The following is a 13,629-nucleotide window of genomic DNA, read 5'->3' on the forward strand; positions in this document are numbered from 1 at the left end:
AGAAAAGCAGAAACACGAGCGTCGTATGACGGAAGGAAACTCTGAACGGCGCGGCAAAAGACCGCTGCGAGTTATAGGGTCAGACAGAAAGAGTGAAAATGGTCCTCGACACGCTCGCGAAGATACTCGGAATGGTCCTGCATAACAACCTACTCGAAAAGTGCCTGCACGACGCGCGAGTATCGACTCGCGACTCACTCAGACGACCATCCCCTACGGTCAACTTACCTTTTGCGACGACTTTAATGCGTCGCAGCTTGGCACCACGGCAATCCGCGAGCATCTGTGCAAATTTTACGTTTCAAAGTGAAATATCGTTGCGTGTCACGAACAGATTAAAAACAGGTCGTTTGTTGAAAAGTAAAAAATACGTGAACTGCAAGGGAAAACGAGTATGGACACAGAGTGGTGGAAAATTGCAATTAAATTACGAGGTAATTCATCCGCAATCGTGTTCAATTACGCCGTGCTTCGTTGGTAGTTCGATAAATTCTCGTTCAATTAAATTTGCAGTGAAATTCGTAAATGTAATTAAAGTATAATCACAAGGTACGATCGTAAGTGAGAAACATAAACGTAAGATCGAGTCAGATATGTACGGGAAACGGAAGATACGCCGTAAAGACACTGGAGATAAATGTAATAACATTTATCTCACTTGTTCGGCGAGGATGTAATCCAGTTACATTGTAATTGTAATGTAATTGGCAGATAAATTAACGGAAAGGTTTGAATTACGTAATTATATTATGTAATTAAATAACACCGTAATTCAGTTGACACAATTGCGTACGAATATACGTACTTGAGTATTAAGAAAATTACAGAAAAACGTGATAGACCATCACAGAATTACTAAACCTTCTTGGAAACTTTATAATTATAACTTCTTAATTATAAGGATTTTGTACATTCGCGCTTAAAGTTCTTTTAATAAAATATTGGTACTTGATGTGGACTGTGGACTTTCGAATCGCTTTTTTAAATAAAATTGTTAAATATATTTCTATAAGCTTCCCTCGTCGTATAAAGTATGAGGTTAAAAAATCATTACGTAATTCATGCATAATTCTTTCCAATTTTAGACAGAATATAATAATTGCGAACACACGAGCGAGAGAGGAACAAAATCTCCAGATTTTGACTTAAACTTAAAGGAAATCTTTTCCCCTTGGAAAAATACAAACGCAGCAGAGTTAATTGCTAAAAAAAACGAGAACAAGAAAATGTTCGCATTTTACCTAAACCTAAAATATCATTTTCTCTTGGAAAAATACGATCGAGTGGGAAAAAATGACGAGAAAAGAGACACAGCGGTATGAATCGTTTCTTAGATTAGTTACGACGTTCTGTACGAGACCGCAAGCGTACGTAATGCTTCTAAGTATAAGAAGAAGGGGGCAAAAAAGGGCGATATTGATACGATACGATATCAACCGATAACCGGTTGATTTCGTGCTTGCAGACAATCCAGTGGAACAAAGGCGGTATAAAAGCGAGATGAAACAAGTTCACGGCGGTAGCCACGATATATTCGAGCTTTGAAACTCGTGTTTGGAAGGTTCAGCCTTATCCGTCGAATTCCGTTAAAAGGGATCGTCTGGCAGGGTCGGTATACTCCGTGAATCCGTGTACTCGTATGAGAATCGCGTAAAAGGTCGTAGATCAAAAGTGTATCCACAGGTCTTTGAGAGGTAATCCTGCACCTGCCTTTTAATACACTCGGCAACGGAGTAAAGTGGTATATAGCGATGATCTGTACAGTAAATGAAACATTTTTAAACGGTTTTGCATCGAGTTTTTCCAGCAAATGGAAAAAGAAGAAATATCTATCGCCTGCATTCGATTGCTTTTGATCAAATTTTTGTTTCATCTTGTTCGCTTTTTAACTTGCACACTTTACCAATATTTTACTGAACGCATAATGATTTATAACAGGCTTTATACAGGCGAGTATATTAAAATTCGTATCGTTTTGTAAAACTTGGGTATTACGAACTTTCCCTGCAGAATTTATAACACCCGAGACAATCTACCTTAAACATCGATTTCTTCTACGAAGGAAGACCGTTGATTTGTAAATGGTGTTCATCTACCGATAGTTAACACGTTGCTATTTTTTCCAAAACCAGTGAAAATGACTGGTCTTTGAAAAATACGTAATGATGGAATATCTTTATATTTATTGATTTATTACTTTCTTACAGAAGCAATTCCATGTTACGTAGTAGATTTTTGGTATTATTAATCCATCTAGGAGGGTTGACACATTTATAAAATTGCAGAGACAGGCATTTTGACCGGTGTGGTATTTCTAGTGTTAAGCGACAAAGATTAATGAGAATTATTGAAAATTACGACTCGTTGCCTGTCAGACAGTCGTTTCCAAACACCGTGCATCGCTACTGGAATAAAATTGATTTATCTTCTCGTGCGTTTCGCATTTTGCGCGAAACAAACGCGCTGTTATCCAGTCGTCCTACTTATCCTACGCTTCCAAAGTACATCGAAAAATACGATATTTCTCGTATGAGAATATCTCAGAGGCAAGCTAATTGAATTATTTATTATCTGATTTATAAGGAATATATTTCATGGAAAAGCGCGTTCATTCGCAACGACGGTAGCACAGAGCCGTAGAAATATTCCAGACTTGGTATCGCTTTTGCGAACGGATGACATTCGTTTCTCTTGCACTGCGGATGGAATACATAATAATGGAAAATGTGCTTTCTGTTTCAGATGACATAGAATGGGTTGGGTGGCGCTAGGGCGGTGTGCGGGTGGTGGCGGCCGCCTCTCGTCCGTCCTCTCGCTGTCTCTCACCTCCCTCGCAAGCTCCCTCATCTTCACCATCCTCTGTATCCTCACACTTGCCCTCACTCTTGTCACTCTCGTGCGTGCCGAAGACATGTACGTATTATGGAATACACGATAACTAACACCTTCTTCAGCCATCGATCTGCTCTTAACTTCCCGATACCAAAGTACGATACCGGAATAACGGTCGCGTTATCTTCCTCTGTTTGAAGAGATTTTTTACTCGGCCAGGAGGCTGCTAAAGTTTAACGATTCGAACGCATCGAGAAGCTAAGAGAGGGACACTAGAGTAGAACACTGTTGTGTTTGCTTGTGATAGGATCGAGAGAGCGACATTGTAGCGACGACGCGGTACAGAATACATGGAAAGATGAATCTAGACTCGCTCGATGTTTCACATTAGACGAAACAGATCTATTTTGCATGGAATATCGGGAATCGTCGTTAATGTCGCCTCGTTTCTTGTTCAAAGGCTCTTATACTTGTTTTACATTTAATATTGCGCAAACTTGTCTCGTTATTAACCGGGACGCCGGTCGAAGGGTGGGGAGTTGGCTTGTTCGCTGTCTATTTACCCTTTTACGCTCGTCAACTTACTTTACCGGCCATAAACTTGTCGTCGTCGTGGTCGTGGCGATGCGGAATGGCTACGGAGCAACCGAGACGTTGATAGCAACGGACGAGTGATCTCGCAGGATCTCTCTAATCGCGCGACACCGATGTTGGCTCGGGAGAATATTTACAGCCGCGGATTCTCAACGTCTAGCGCTCGCCGATAGTCTTGAAATCGGAATAGAGTCGGGCTGAACTTTGAGAGAGACGAAAGCGGCCAGGTAATCGCGAATCTTCTTTCGCTCGACCAGCGTCCCAAAAATCGTTCGATTGCATCGTACACGTTTAGCCAAGTGTAGACAAGTTTGGATCCTAGTGATCGCGATGTAGTCAACGATCGAAGCAACAGATCGTTAAATTAGCGAATTTCCAGACTAATTCGATGACGCTCGAAGGTAGAAGCTGTTTTTACATTATACATATACATATATATATATTATATACATATGTATATATATATATATATACACGTATTATATAGTGCGTTTTAGAGAGCTCTGCGTAATATTCGTCGAATAATTGGTAGATCGTGTGAGTTTCTCTTTTAATATGTGTAGCCATAACGAATTCACTCGAAAGAGAACGACGCGCGTTTCGTACAGATCGCGTGCGACAAGCGCATTCTCAGGAAAACCGATCTTCTTGGACACCTCGAAGGTCAAGGTCGAGGCTCGCGACAAAGCGAACTGCGGGTTAATCTGCGGATCGACCTTCGGGGTGGCTAGAGAGAGAGAACACTCGATGATCGGGGGTGAAAACCGAGGAAAGGAATGGAAAGGAAAGGAAAGAGGAAAGGAAAGGAGAAAGGAGAAAGGAAAGGAAAGAGAAAGAAAAGGAAAGGAAAAATTCCGTCGTGGATCCGGTGGTTTCGGGGCTAGCTACAATACGTTGTGTTGCAGTTTCGAGGAGGGCAAGTCGGACAAGGAGATACTGGACAACCTGCTGCTGTCGACCCGTTACGACAAGCGGCTTCTGCCCCCGGTCCAAGGTACACTGAGGCCCCCGCCCCACACCCGTCAAGACGACTACACCCCTGACTACCTCGTACCCAATGACCCTGATCATCCAGAGCACCTCGAACACCACCGGCACCGCTACCACCATACAGCACCACACAACCACAGCTCACTGCTCACCCCTCGTCGAAAGGGTACTCTATATTAGAAATCGATCTGATCACGCTAAATCGGCATAAGGAAAAGGAAAAATGAAAAAAGAAAAGACTAAGAACAAAGAACGAGAGGAAACGCGAGAACGAATGAAAGTGGAACTCGGTTATCTTATTTCGTTTTACTTTGATTTCACTTCGTCCTCGTTCCCCTCTTCTTCCCCCTACTTTTTCATATTCACGTTTCACGTTCCACCGTGTCCTCCTTTCCTTCCTATCGTCAGTTCGCACGTTGCGTGCTTGTCGTATGCATTTACGTGCTGCGCGAGATTGCGCGTTTTTCGCGGTTTAGCGAAGGAATCGCGGTACGCATGCCAGGATCGCTGTGAAAGTGGAGAGAAAGAGTCTCGCGCTTGTCGATGAATACGTTAGAGTGGCGTGTAAAAGGATACGAGACGGGCAGATGAAAAGAATGTACGGGGATAAAGGGGAATACAATGAAAAGGAAAGGTGAATGGAGAGCACGAATGAAATCGCAATGGCAAGAAAGTAATAATCGGTTTCTTTTGATGTCGAAACGACAAACTGGCCGAATCGGCCGACCCGTCTGACCAATGTCGGCCCTCTATCACTAGCTGCAAGGCTCTCGCTGCCAACAGCTGTTTACCACGCCGCGCCGAACAGCTACTCCGTTGGAAATCCAATTCGAGTCAGTAATAAATTTGTAGTCTCTCGGCTAAGGCGATTGGAATTCTTCTTCGGATTGAAATCATCTCGACTAGACTTTCTAGCATTTTTATCGCGACCGAATCTGAACATTCTTGACATTTTTTTTTTCTTCTAACCGAATTATTTCTTTCTTTTCTTTTTTTCTTTTCTTTTCCTTTTGTCGATCTCACCGAACGAAATATTTTGGATTGGTAAAAGAGATCCATATGAATTTCTTTGTATTACATTTACGGCGTCCTTCGAGCTGCGTTAACGAGTTTTTTAATTAATTTCTTTTCGTTTGAACGAGACGAGCACGTAAATTAAGCAACGCTATCAACGTAATAAAAAGATCTAGTGGTTTCAAACGTCACGAGGTATTTACGTCACGCTTCGTACGAATCCGAGATACGAACCGGTGTTACACGGCGCAGATTTATTCGAATGTAAATTTACTTACCTCTTGGCAAATTAATTATCGATCTAAAGAATGGTCCCTCCGCCTCTATAGCGAAACGACCATGTCGTCACTCGAAATAGCTTAACGCGTCTATTTCCTACAATTATAATGCTCTCGTGCTACGAATGCTACGAGAACAAGCGCAAGTACGCAATAGACGTCGTTTGCACGAAAACGCAATGCCATTTAAATCGTTTTCCTTCGTGTAACTTGAATAGATCGAAAGAAATTTCACAAATTCTTGAATCTTTGTCCGTTCGATTCAAGAAATAAGATATCGAAGAAGAAACAGGGCACGTTGTGTAACTTGGCGAACCGATAGCCTTGAAGCGTTAAAAGAACAAAATTTTATTTGAAAATTGAGTGATTTCGAATGAAAATAGCGCAGGAATTTCATGAAAGTTTTCTACGCGATACATCAGTCGTCAAAAATACCGCGAGATTTCCTGATACAAAATTCTCAATATATCGATGGTAGAATATTCGCGATATTCCTGTTGATTAAAAGGTGAAGAGGAACGGAAATTTTCACTTTGGAAAAGGCGACGACCGTTGGTGTCATAATGTCACAGCCCGCAACGTGTAAGTAGAAAAGGACGTGGTCAGACGGATCCGCCGAATTCGGCCACTCGTTCCTACAACAAAAACCTTCCGCTTGAACGAGCTTTGCAGAGAAAAGCTTCTATCGAATTGAGCGAAATATCAAGAGATCGTTGCGATGCCGCGATAAACCGCCAGCTAGTAGTTCGCAGCTATTACGCGTAAGCAAACTCATTTGGAATAATTATAGTAGTTTCGCGATATGCCTCGTTTCCGTTTCAAGCGTTCTTCACCCTCTATTCTCTATGTCGACCACGTGATCCGGTGTTTTTCAATACTTAAATTACAACGAACAAAAATTCTAATAACAATCGATAACAATACAAAGTATAACAATAAATCGATTGTTAACTTTTAGCAAACAGATACAGTCGGTGAGCGTTTCTATATGGAAAAATTTACATTTACATAACGCAAGTACGATGTTTTCGAAACGTTTCTCTTAGCAGTGGTACTTGACAATTACGTCTCCAATGCTTCGATTATCGACTCGCTTTTGCGCCCGATGATTGCACCGATGATCATGAAAATGGTCCGAGTCATATATTTCTTTATTTCACTCGGTGTATCGCGTTTTGCGTTTGACGCGTTAGCTGAATCCTGTTCAACGACGCAAAATAGGCGACAAACTCGCATTTTTTACATTCTTGTCTCGGGTCGCTTTCGTAATTGCCGGTGCAAATGTCGGCGAACGCGTGACTTCGATGTGACTCGGTTGGCGATATTAATTAAGCATTCGTCGAGATTGCTCATTTGGCACTGATCTACTGAAACGCTTGCGTTTCGTATCTCGTGAGAAACTACGTCGGTTGTGCCAAATCTCGTGGTTAAAGTGTGCCACCGATCAAGATGGGCACGTTTCAACGTCGCTGGATTTTAAGTGCAAATACATATGCAAAGTAGACACGTGCAGTGTGAATCAGCTTGTCGGTATTAGTTGATTGCAAAAGTTCCGTCGGTTTTACGTAATGAGAATAATGTTATAAACGCTTTCAACGATCTCGTTTATACTCCATATTTCTATCACGTCGTGTCCATTTAATTTTATCACTCCTCCTCGTTTATCTCAACTCACTGATATCTCTCGCGAAGAATTCTTGGTTCCTAGAGTCCACGAAGATACTCGTAGACGTGAAAATACATTATATGAAATTCCATTCATCCGCACGTTTTTTAAATAGAAGAACAGAAACTCTGAATGGATCGCGTATTTTTGCGTATGTCAACGGGTATAATTATGGAAAACCATTAGTTTAAAACTTTTTCGGGTTAGTAGCGTAAAATGAATAAAGAGACCGTCATTTTTTATCTGCTGTTAAAATACGATATTCGTAACTATTACGCGAAACTAGTCTCCATTCTGATAGGAATAAGTATCGTAAAGACGCTGACTATCGTTGCAAGGTTTGCAACCGGAAGCCATTCGAAAGGCCAGAATTAAACAAATAATAAAATGAATAGTCTTCCTTCAAACGACTTATAATTTATCTAAAAAAAAGAAAAAGAAACGCGAACTGTACCAAGAAAGAACGCAAGAACCGACAGAATTTTTGCACCCACCTAATATTACGTATCGCGTGTCGACGATCTTCGTTTTCCGATTTCCATCTTGCGCTCTACGATTTCCGTTTCTAGAATCTGAAAAGCGACAAAGGGATCGGTAATTGATCGATGTAGCGGTATCACGGTACAGGCGTGAAACAGATTTCCACGCCAGGCTCGGTAAAGTGCCTATCAGGAAGACAACGTTTTACCCTCTGAAAGAAAGTCTGGCGTGACAAAAGGACGGTTTCTCTGTGCATTGGAGGGAACGGGGAAGTTGCCACGGCGCCCTCGAGCACCGGCATCATTTGTTCAGCCGGCGAATGTAAAGAAAGCACGCTTTCTCGCAAAAGTGCGAGATGCAAGATGAAAAGAGAATGGCGACGAGTCTGGAGAATCGGTGGAGAAAACAAGCCGCGTGTATCGCTTCCCTTTACTTCTCCCCGCTACGTTGGCGCAACATTTTTCAATTGCAGCGACAAAAGAGAAACGTTGATTGCTTGTTTCGTGCTAAGTACACGTCTTCTTCGTGTTCTCGTGGTAGAATAAATAAGATAGAGAAGATGATAGAAAGAGAGAGAGAGAGAGGGAGAGAGAAAGAGGAAGAAATTTTCAGACTCGTAACTTAGATAGATACCAGTTGGAAAGGAAGTAACGAACTGCGCGACGAAAATTGAAGAGCAAAGTACGTAGAAAACGAATATGAAATCGGTGACGAGTAGAGAGGGTGAAGAGTCGCGTTGCTAACAAAACGAACGCGATACGAACTCGAACTGCATGGAAACTGCATTATTTGAAGTTCACCGGAACGAGTTGGCGCGACGCAATTCTGCAGCTTCCTGACTTTTCTTCGAGATGCAGCGACGAGCGTAACTGAACCTACAAGAGCGACAGATTTTATATAAATTATTTCTTATTTACCGTTGAAATTAGACATTCACGAAAAATTCACATAACAGAAATATCTCGTACAAGTGGATGCTAGTCGAAACAATTTTTTTAATTCGTTTACCCGCGACACCAAGTACCCGACTTTCTGTCGTTTTTGTTTTTGCCAATCGAGAACGTTTAGGTTGAACAATCTGCTAGAATTTCCTGCAAAATCATTTGCACTTGGAATTGTTTTAACGCGTTTTGGCATAGTTCGCGCGACAATTTTGGCCCAGTGAACGAACGAATTTCGCTCGAACGATTCTCTCCTGCAGATTAGAGAAAAGGAAAGAGAAGAACGTACGGTAAATATTCGTACAAAACGTTTCTGTTATGTCTATTTCTTCTTTACGCCGTAATTTTAGTGGCAAATAAAAAATTATTTATATAAAGGCTGCGAGCAACGGTGCAATTATGCTTTTCATGCCGTCACTTTGATTTTCTGCAAAGCTTCTCACTCTGTTTACCATTTTTTTCTAAAGAAAACTTCACTCCTTGTTTTTTCTTCTTTTCTACTTTCTTCTTGCCAATCTAATCGAACATCCCGAGCCCGAGAAAAGGGACAAATAAGGTCAGGTAGAATGTGTGTTTTACGCTTTCGAGGTTACGTTTTCGCGAAAAATTTGGCAAGGGAAGCCTAAATAGGTCGCGAGCCAATTGGTCGTGTCCGGTAATTGAAAATCCATCGGCACGCCCTTATCGTTTACTTGAACAAATTGACCAGTGTTTGTATGGTAAAATCAACATTGAAAATATTTGTGTTGTCGATAGGGGTGTGCTGTTTTCCTATCGATTCGATCGAGGTGGAACGTTCATAAGCTCCCCCTCCCCAAAAATACTCGATTTCGTGATAGGTGTTGACATCGTTAGGCGGAACTAGGTTCACGAAGAAACCAGATGAGACGTGGGCAAGAGTTGTTGGGTGTCACAGAAATTCACACACTCAGACTCTTACGAAATGAATACAACCTTCACATTCCCGTTGCTATTCTTTTTGCTGTTCGATCGGATAAAGAATCGCTCGTAGAAAAGCTATTTGTCAAGAACCTGACGGAAAGCTGGATATTTTTCCAAATGTTTTTTTTTCCCAACAAAGACACGGAAGAGAGGATGGAAATATGAGATAACGGCGTTATTATTCCAAGGATAACAACTTCGGGAAAACAGAACAATACAATAGAGGAAAGGTAGAAAAATAACTTTAAGGAATCTCACGCGTAACGCACCGTACAAACATAAATATCTTTTCGTCTAAATTAACATTAGAACTAGCAAGTGTCTCGTATTTCTACCAATTCGCAATTCCTATTTTTGTCGTTGTATCGCGATCGAAATCGAAGATCGTTTAAAGATCATCAAGCAAAATTGCAAAATAAATCGAATTACTACTATATGCTACTTGAACGTACGAGCATGTAATTTAAATCGAGGTCGTAATTTAAATCAAGAAGATCGTCTATCGAACGAAAGACCGACAATCTTTCGGCTATGATATTAGAATCTTCGTGATAGTACTCGTAATCGTCGTTACACGGATATCGGTGATTTATGTACGTCGGAGCTTTGCCTCGTATATCTACCCTCTCTTCTACCGCAGTAATTTGTCGTTGCTGTCGTTATTGTTATTGTCGTTCCATCGCGTATACTGGAATGCCGTGCTGCAAAAGATAAAAAATAAGAGAAAGGAAAAATGCGGAATTGGAGGAAGAACAAGTAGACGGCGAGCGCAGGATCGAACAGTTACATTGATCGATAGTAACACGAAAAAAAGGATGAGACGTGGGCAAGGGGTTGTTGGGTGTTACAGATGCGGATTTCTGCTGCGGAATGCGATGGCCTGGTGACGCCACCGGCCTGTCGAACCGGTCGTCGACCTCCTCTAACGACCCCAAGAACCAGTACAAGAACCAGAACAATAACCACTACACGTCGCACCAACACCTTCGCACCCACCTTCGCGGTCCGTCCTTCTGCTTTTACTTCTCTCGTAACCTCGTCTAGAGAAATAATTAAGGCAACCACGACTTTCATTCCGACCCGACCCATTCAGTTCGCCGCGTTCTCTCCTCTCTTTCGCGTCTCGTTGCCGCCTCTTTCGTCCGTCTCTGTTCATTCGTTTCGACTATTATTATTTTATCGAACGAAGCCCTTGATTCTCCGGCGAACGTAATCGCTGACAGTGTGTACCGTGTATAGCTGTATATAACGGAGGACACTGTTGAAACGTACGGGCGTATATGGAATCCTGAATGGGTTGCTAGTCGAATTTCCGTACGAGGGTTTATAGGTCGATCGATTTTTTAGCCGAACCACTACGGTTTTCTGCTTCCATGTATATTCTTGTTGGCAAGAGCAACAAGACTCTGCTCTTTGAAAGCTTTTCTCGGTTCTCGGTCCCTATATTTTTAAAACACTAGAACTACCAAACTCTGCTCAAAGCGACTGATTCTTCGTTCTTCGAATCGCTAAAAACACGCCACTGTTTCTCGTGATATTAACGTTCGCTTCTGTCGAAACGAAACGTGATTATAAATAGCATTGACCGCGTATCAAATTATTATACATATATATATATTTATTATGTATAATTTGTGTTGGTTTAGTAATATAAGCGACATGTGCCAATATCAGCGATCGTATCGGTTTAGCTTTGTAACAGCAGTTTAATTGCAACCGATCATGTGCGACGTATTTATTTAAATAGACATCAAAGATAGTTCTAGTGTTGAGAAAACTTTTCGATCGAGCTCGAGTTGCAATTTTTCGCTCGAATAAACGTGATCTTGGACGTAGTGCGAGACACGGAGGATTCGAGCGAGGCGTGTAAACGTTGTTCGACCTAAACCCTTCGACTGTTCGATCTTAAACACACGCACAATCAGAGAATACTCGCGGCAGCTCGGTTGAATAAATCTTTTACGTTACCACGTTACTTCGTAAAACGTTGGCTCGTGATTCGAACAGCATAAACAAGAAAGACTAGAAAAGTTGTGTTGTTGGTAGACGCGAAGCTCGAAACGGGACATTCGTGTTAAGAGGACGTAAAAGCGTTGCTTACCGATCGCGGTATCTGACATTCTTTTCGAGCCTGGCAACGTTCGTGTCCGATGTGCCCCGCCGATTGTTGCTCGTTTCACCGACGTAATAATAGAGCGGCTGTTATCAAAAACCAGCAGGAAAACCGGCGTGTTCACGGTTCGATAACGCGTCGATTTCTTTCTTCTTTTTTTTTTTTTTTTTTTTTTTTTTTATTCCTAAACCCTTCGACTGTTCGATCTTAAACACACGCACAATCAGAGAATACTCGCGGCAGCTCGGTTGAATAAATCTTTTACGTTACCACGTTACTTCGTAAAACGTTGGCTCGTGATTCGAACAGCATAAACAAGAAAGACTAGAAAAGTTGTGTTGTTGGTAGACGCGAAGCTCGAAACGGGACATTCGTGTTAAGAGGACGTAAAAGCGTTGCTTACCGATCGCGGTATCTGACATTCTTTTCGAGCCTGGCAACGTTCGTGTCCGATGTGCCCCGCCGATTGTTGCTCGTTTCACCGACGTAATAATAGAGCGGCTGTTATCAAAAACCAGCAGGAAAACCGGCGTGTTCACGGTTCGATAACGCGTCGATTTCTTTCTTCTTTTTTTTTTTTTTTTTTTTTATTGTCTATTGCATAATCCTGGTGCGCAGTGTAGAACATAACTGCACCGATATCGCGATATAACAACCACGAGTTTTGTACGAACAACTTATTATTTACCATCGGCATTAAGGTATACGAAAAATAAACGTAACAGAAATATTTTGCACGGTTAATGATAAGCTAAACGATTTTTCAATTTGTCCAATGTCTTTAGTCGGTCTTTCATTTATTTTAAATTCTTTAGCTTCTTAAGATCGTTTCGATGCGTTTTGCTATAGTTTGTACGAGATTTTGTCTCAAGATCAATTTCGCTCTATCGCTTTTCGATTCTCGCTACCAGCGGAGATTCATAAGAGTCTTGTAATCTAATCATTTTTATACCGATAGATGCCGGACTCGTTGTACCGCAGCTTATCCGACGCAACAATCCAACTACGATCAAACTATGGTTGTACAGTACGAAACACGCTTAAATCCACGAATATTTCTCGTTAGGCATCGAACAAAAATTGTTTAGCTTAGCTTCAATTGCACGAAATATGTCTGTCGTACGAATTTCTTGTATACCTGCAATGTTAGGGATAATAAAAAATGGTTCGTAAAGCAGGTTCAATTATGTTCTTCACTGTACAAGATGCGTTACGGAACCTAGTCGAGTCGTATCCCGAAATTGGTGAGAGATAGAGAGAAACGGTACAGGGAAAAGTTGAATGACACGATACAATCTCGGTTCTTCTTAGTATGCAACGATTCACCGAGAAATCTCAATTGCGCTCTTCTTTCGGACGAAACTCCGTAATATTTTCTAAATATTTTCCAATTCTCTGGAAAAAAGTAAAGACACTTGGATGGAGAAATGCTTAATCCAAAAGATATTTCAATTTCAATTCCACCGAATTTAACGTACAAGAGACAAGGGAAACGTGAACACAACCACTCCGCCCTTTTTCCTTGTCTCTCGTATACACAGTTTCGCGAAGTTAAAATCCACGTATCTTTTAAACCAAGCGTTCGTCGACCCAAGTATCTTGACACTAGACGATTCAAAGTTGCCACCGAACGATCAACGAAAACTTACAGAGCGTCGTTCGAGAGAAGAGTGCATTCGCGCTTCGCCGGTGCATCGTTGCGTACTAGAAGAGTACTAGAAAACCTACGAACATAGAGATCTTATCACGCCGTTTAACTTTCTCCTGTACAGTTTCTCG

General features: G+C 41.6%; 1 protein-coding gene across 15 annotated transcripts in view; it reads left to right on the forward strand.

Moving 5' to 3' along the window:
• The window catches only part of LOC100744883 (glutamate-gated chloride channel), an 88,117-nt gene that overhangs the window by 48,699 nt on the left and 25,789 nt on the right, over positions 1-13,629 (forward strand). For 7 of the 15 annotated variants that reach the window (XM_024365339.2, XM_012381594.3, XM_033319015.1 and 4 more), the window contains exons 3-5: positions 2,743-2,913; positions 4,332-4,420; positions 10,588-10,740. In XM_024365339.2, coding sequence (XP_024221107.1) covers positions 2,753-2,913; positions 4,332-4,420; positions 10,588-10,740 — 403 coding nt within the window. In that variant the 5' untranslated portion in view covers positions 2,743-2,752. Of the gene's footprint in view, positions 1-2,742; positions 2,914-3,989; positions 4,583-10,587; positions 10,741-13,629 lie in introns of all 15 variants that reach the window. The other 8 variants (XM_024365342.2, XM_003486890.4, XM_024365343.2 and 5 more) reach the window with 3 other exon arrangements.

The sequence above is a fragment of the Bombus impatiens genome, unplaced genomic scaffold, assembly GCF_000188095.3.
Source record: "Bombus impatiens unplaced genomic scaffold, BIMP_2.2 scf_0135, whole genome shotgun sequence".
Classification (NCBI taxonomy): Eukaryota; Metazoa; Arthropoda; class Insecta; order Hymenoptera; family Apidae; genus Bombus; species Bombus impatiens.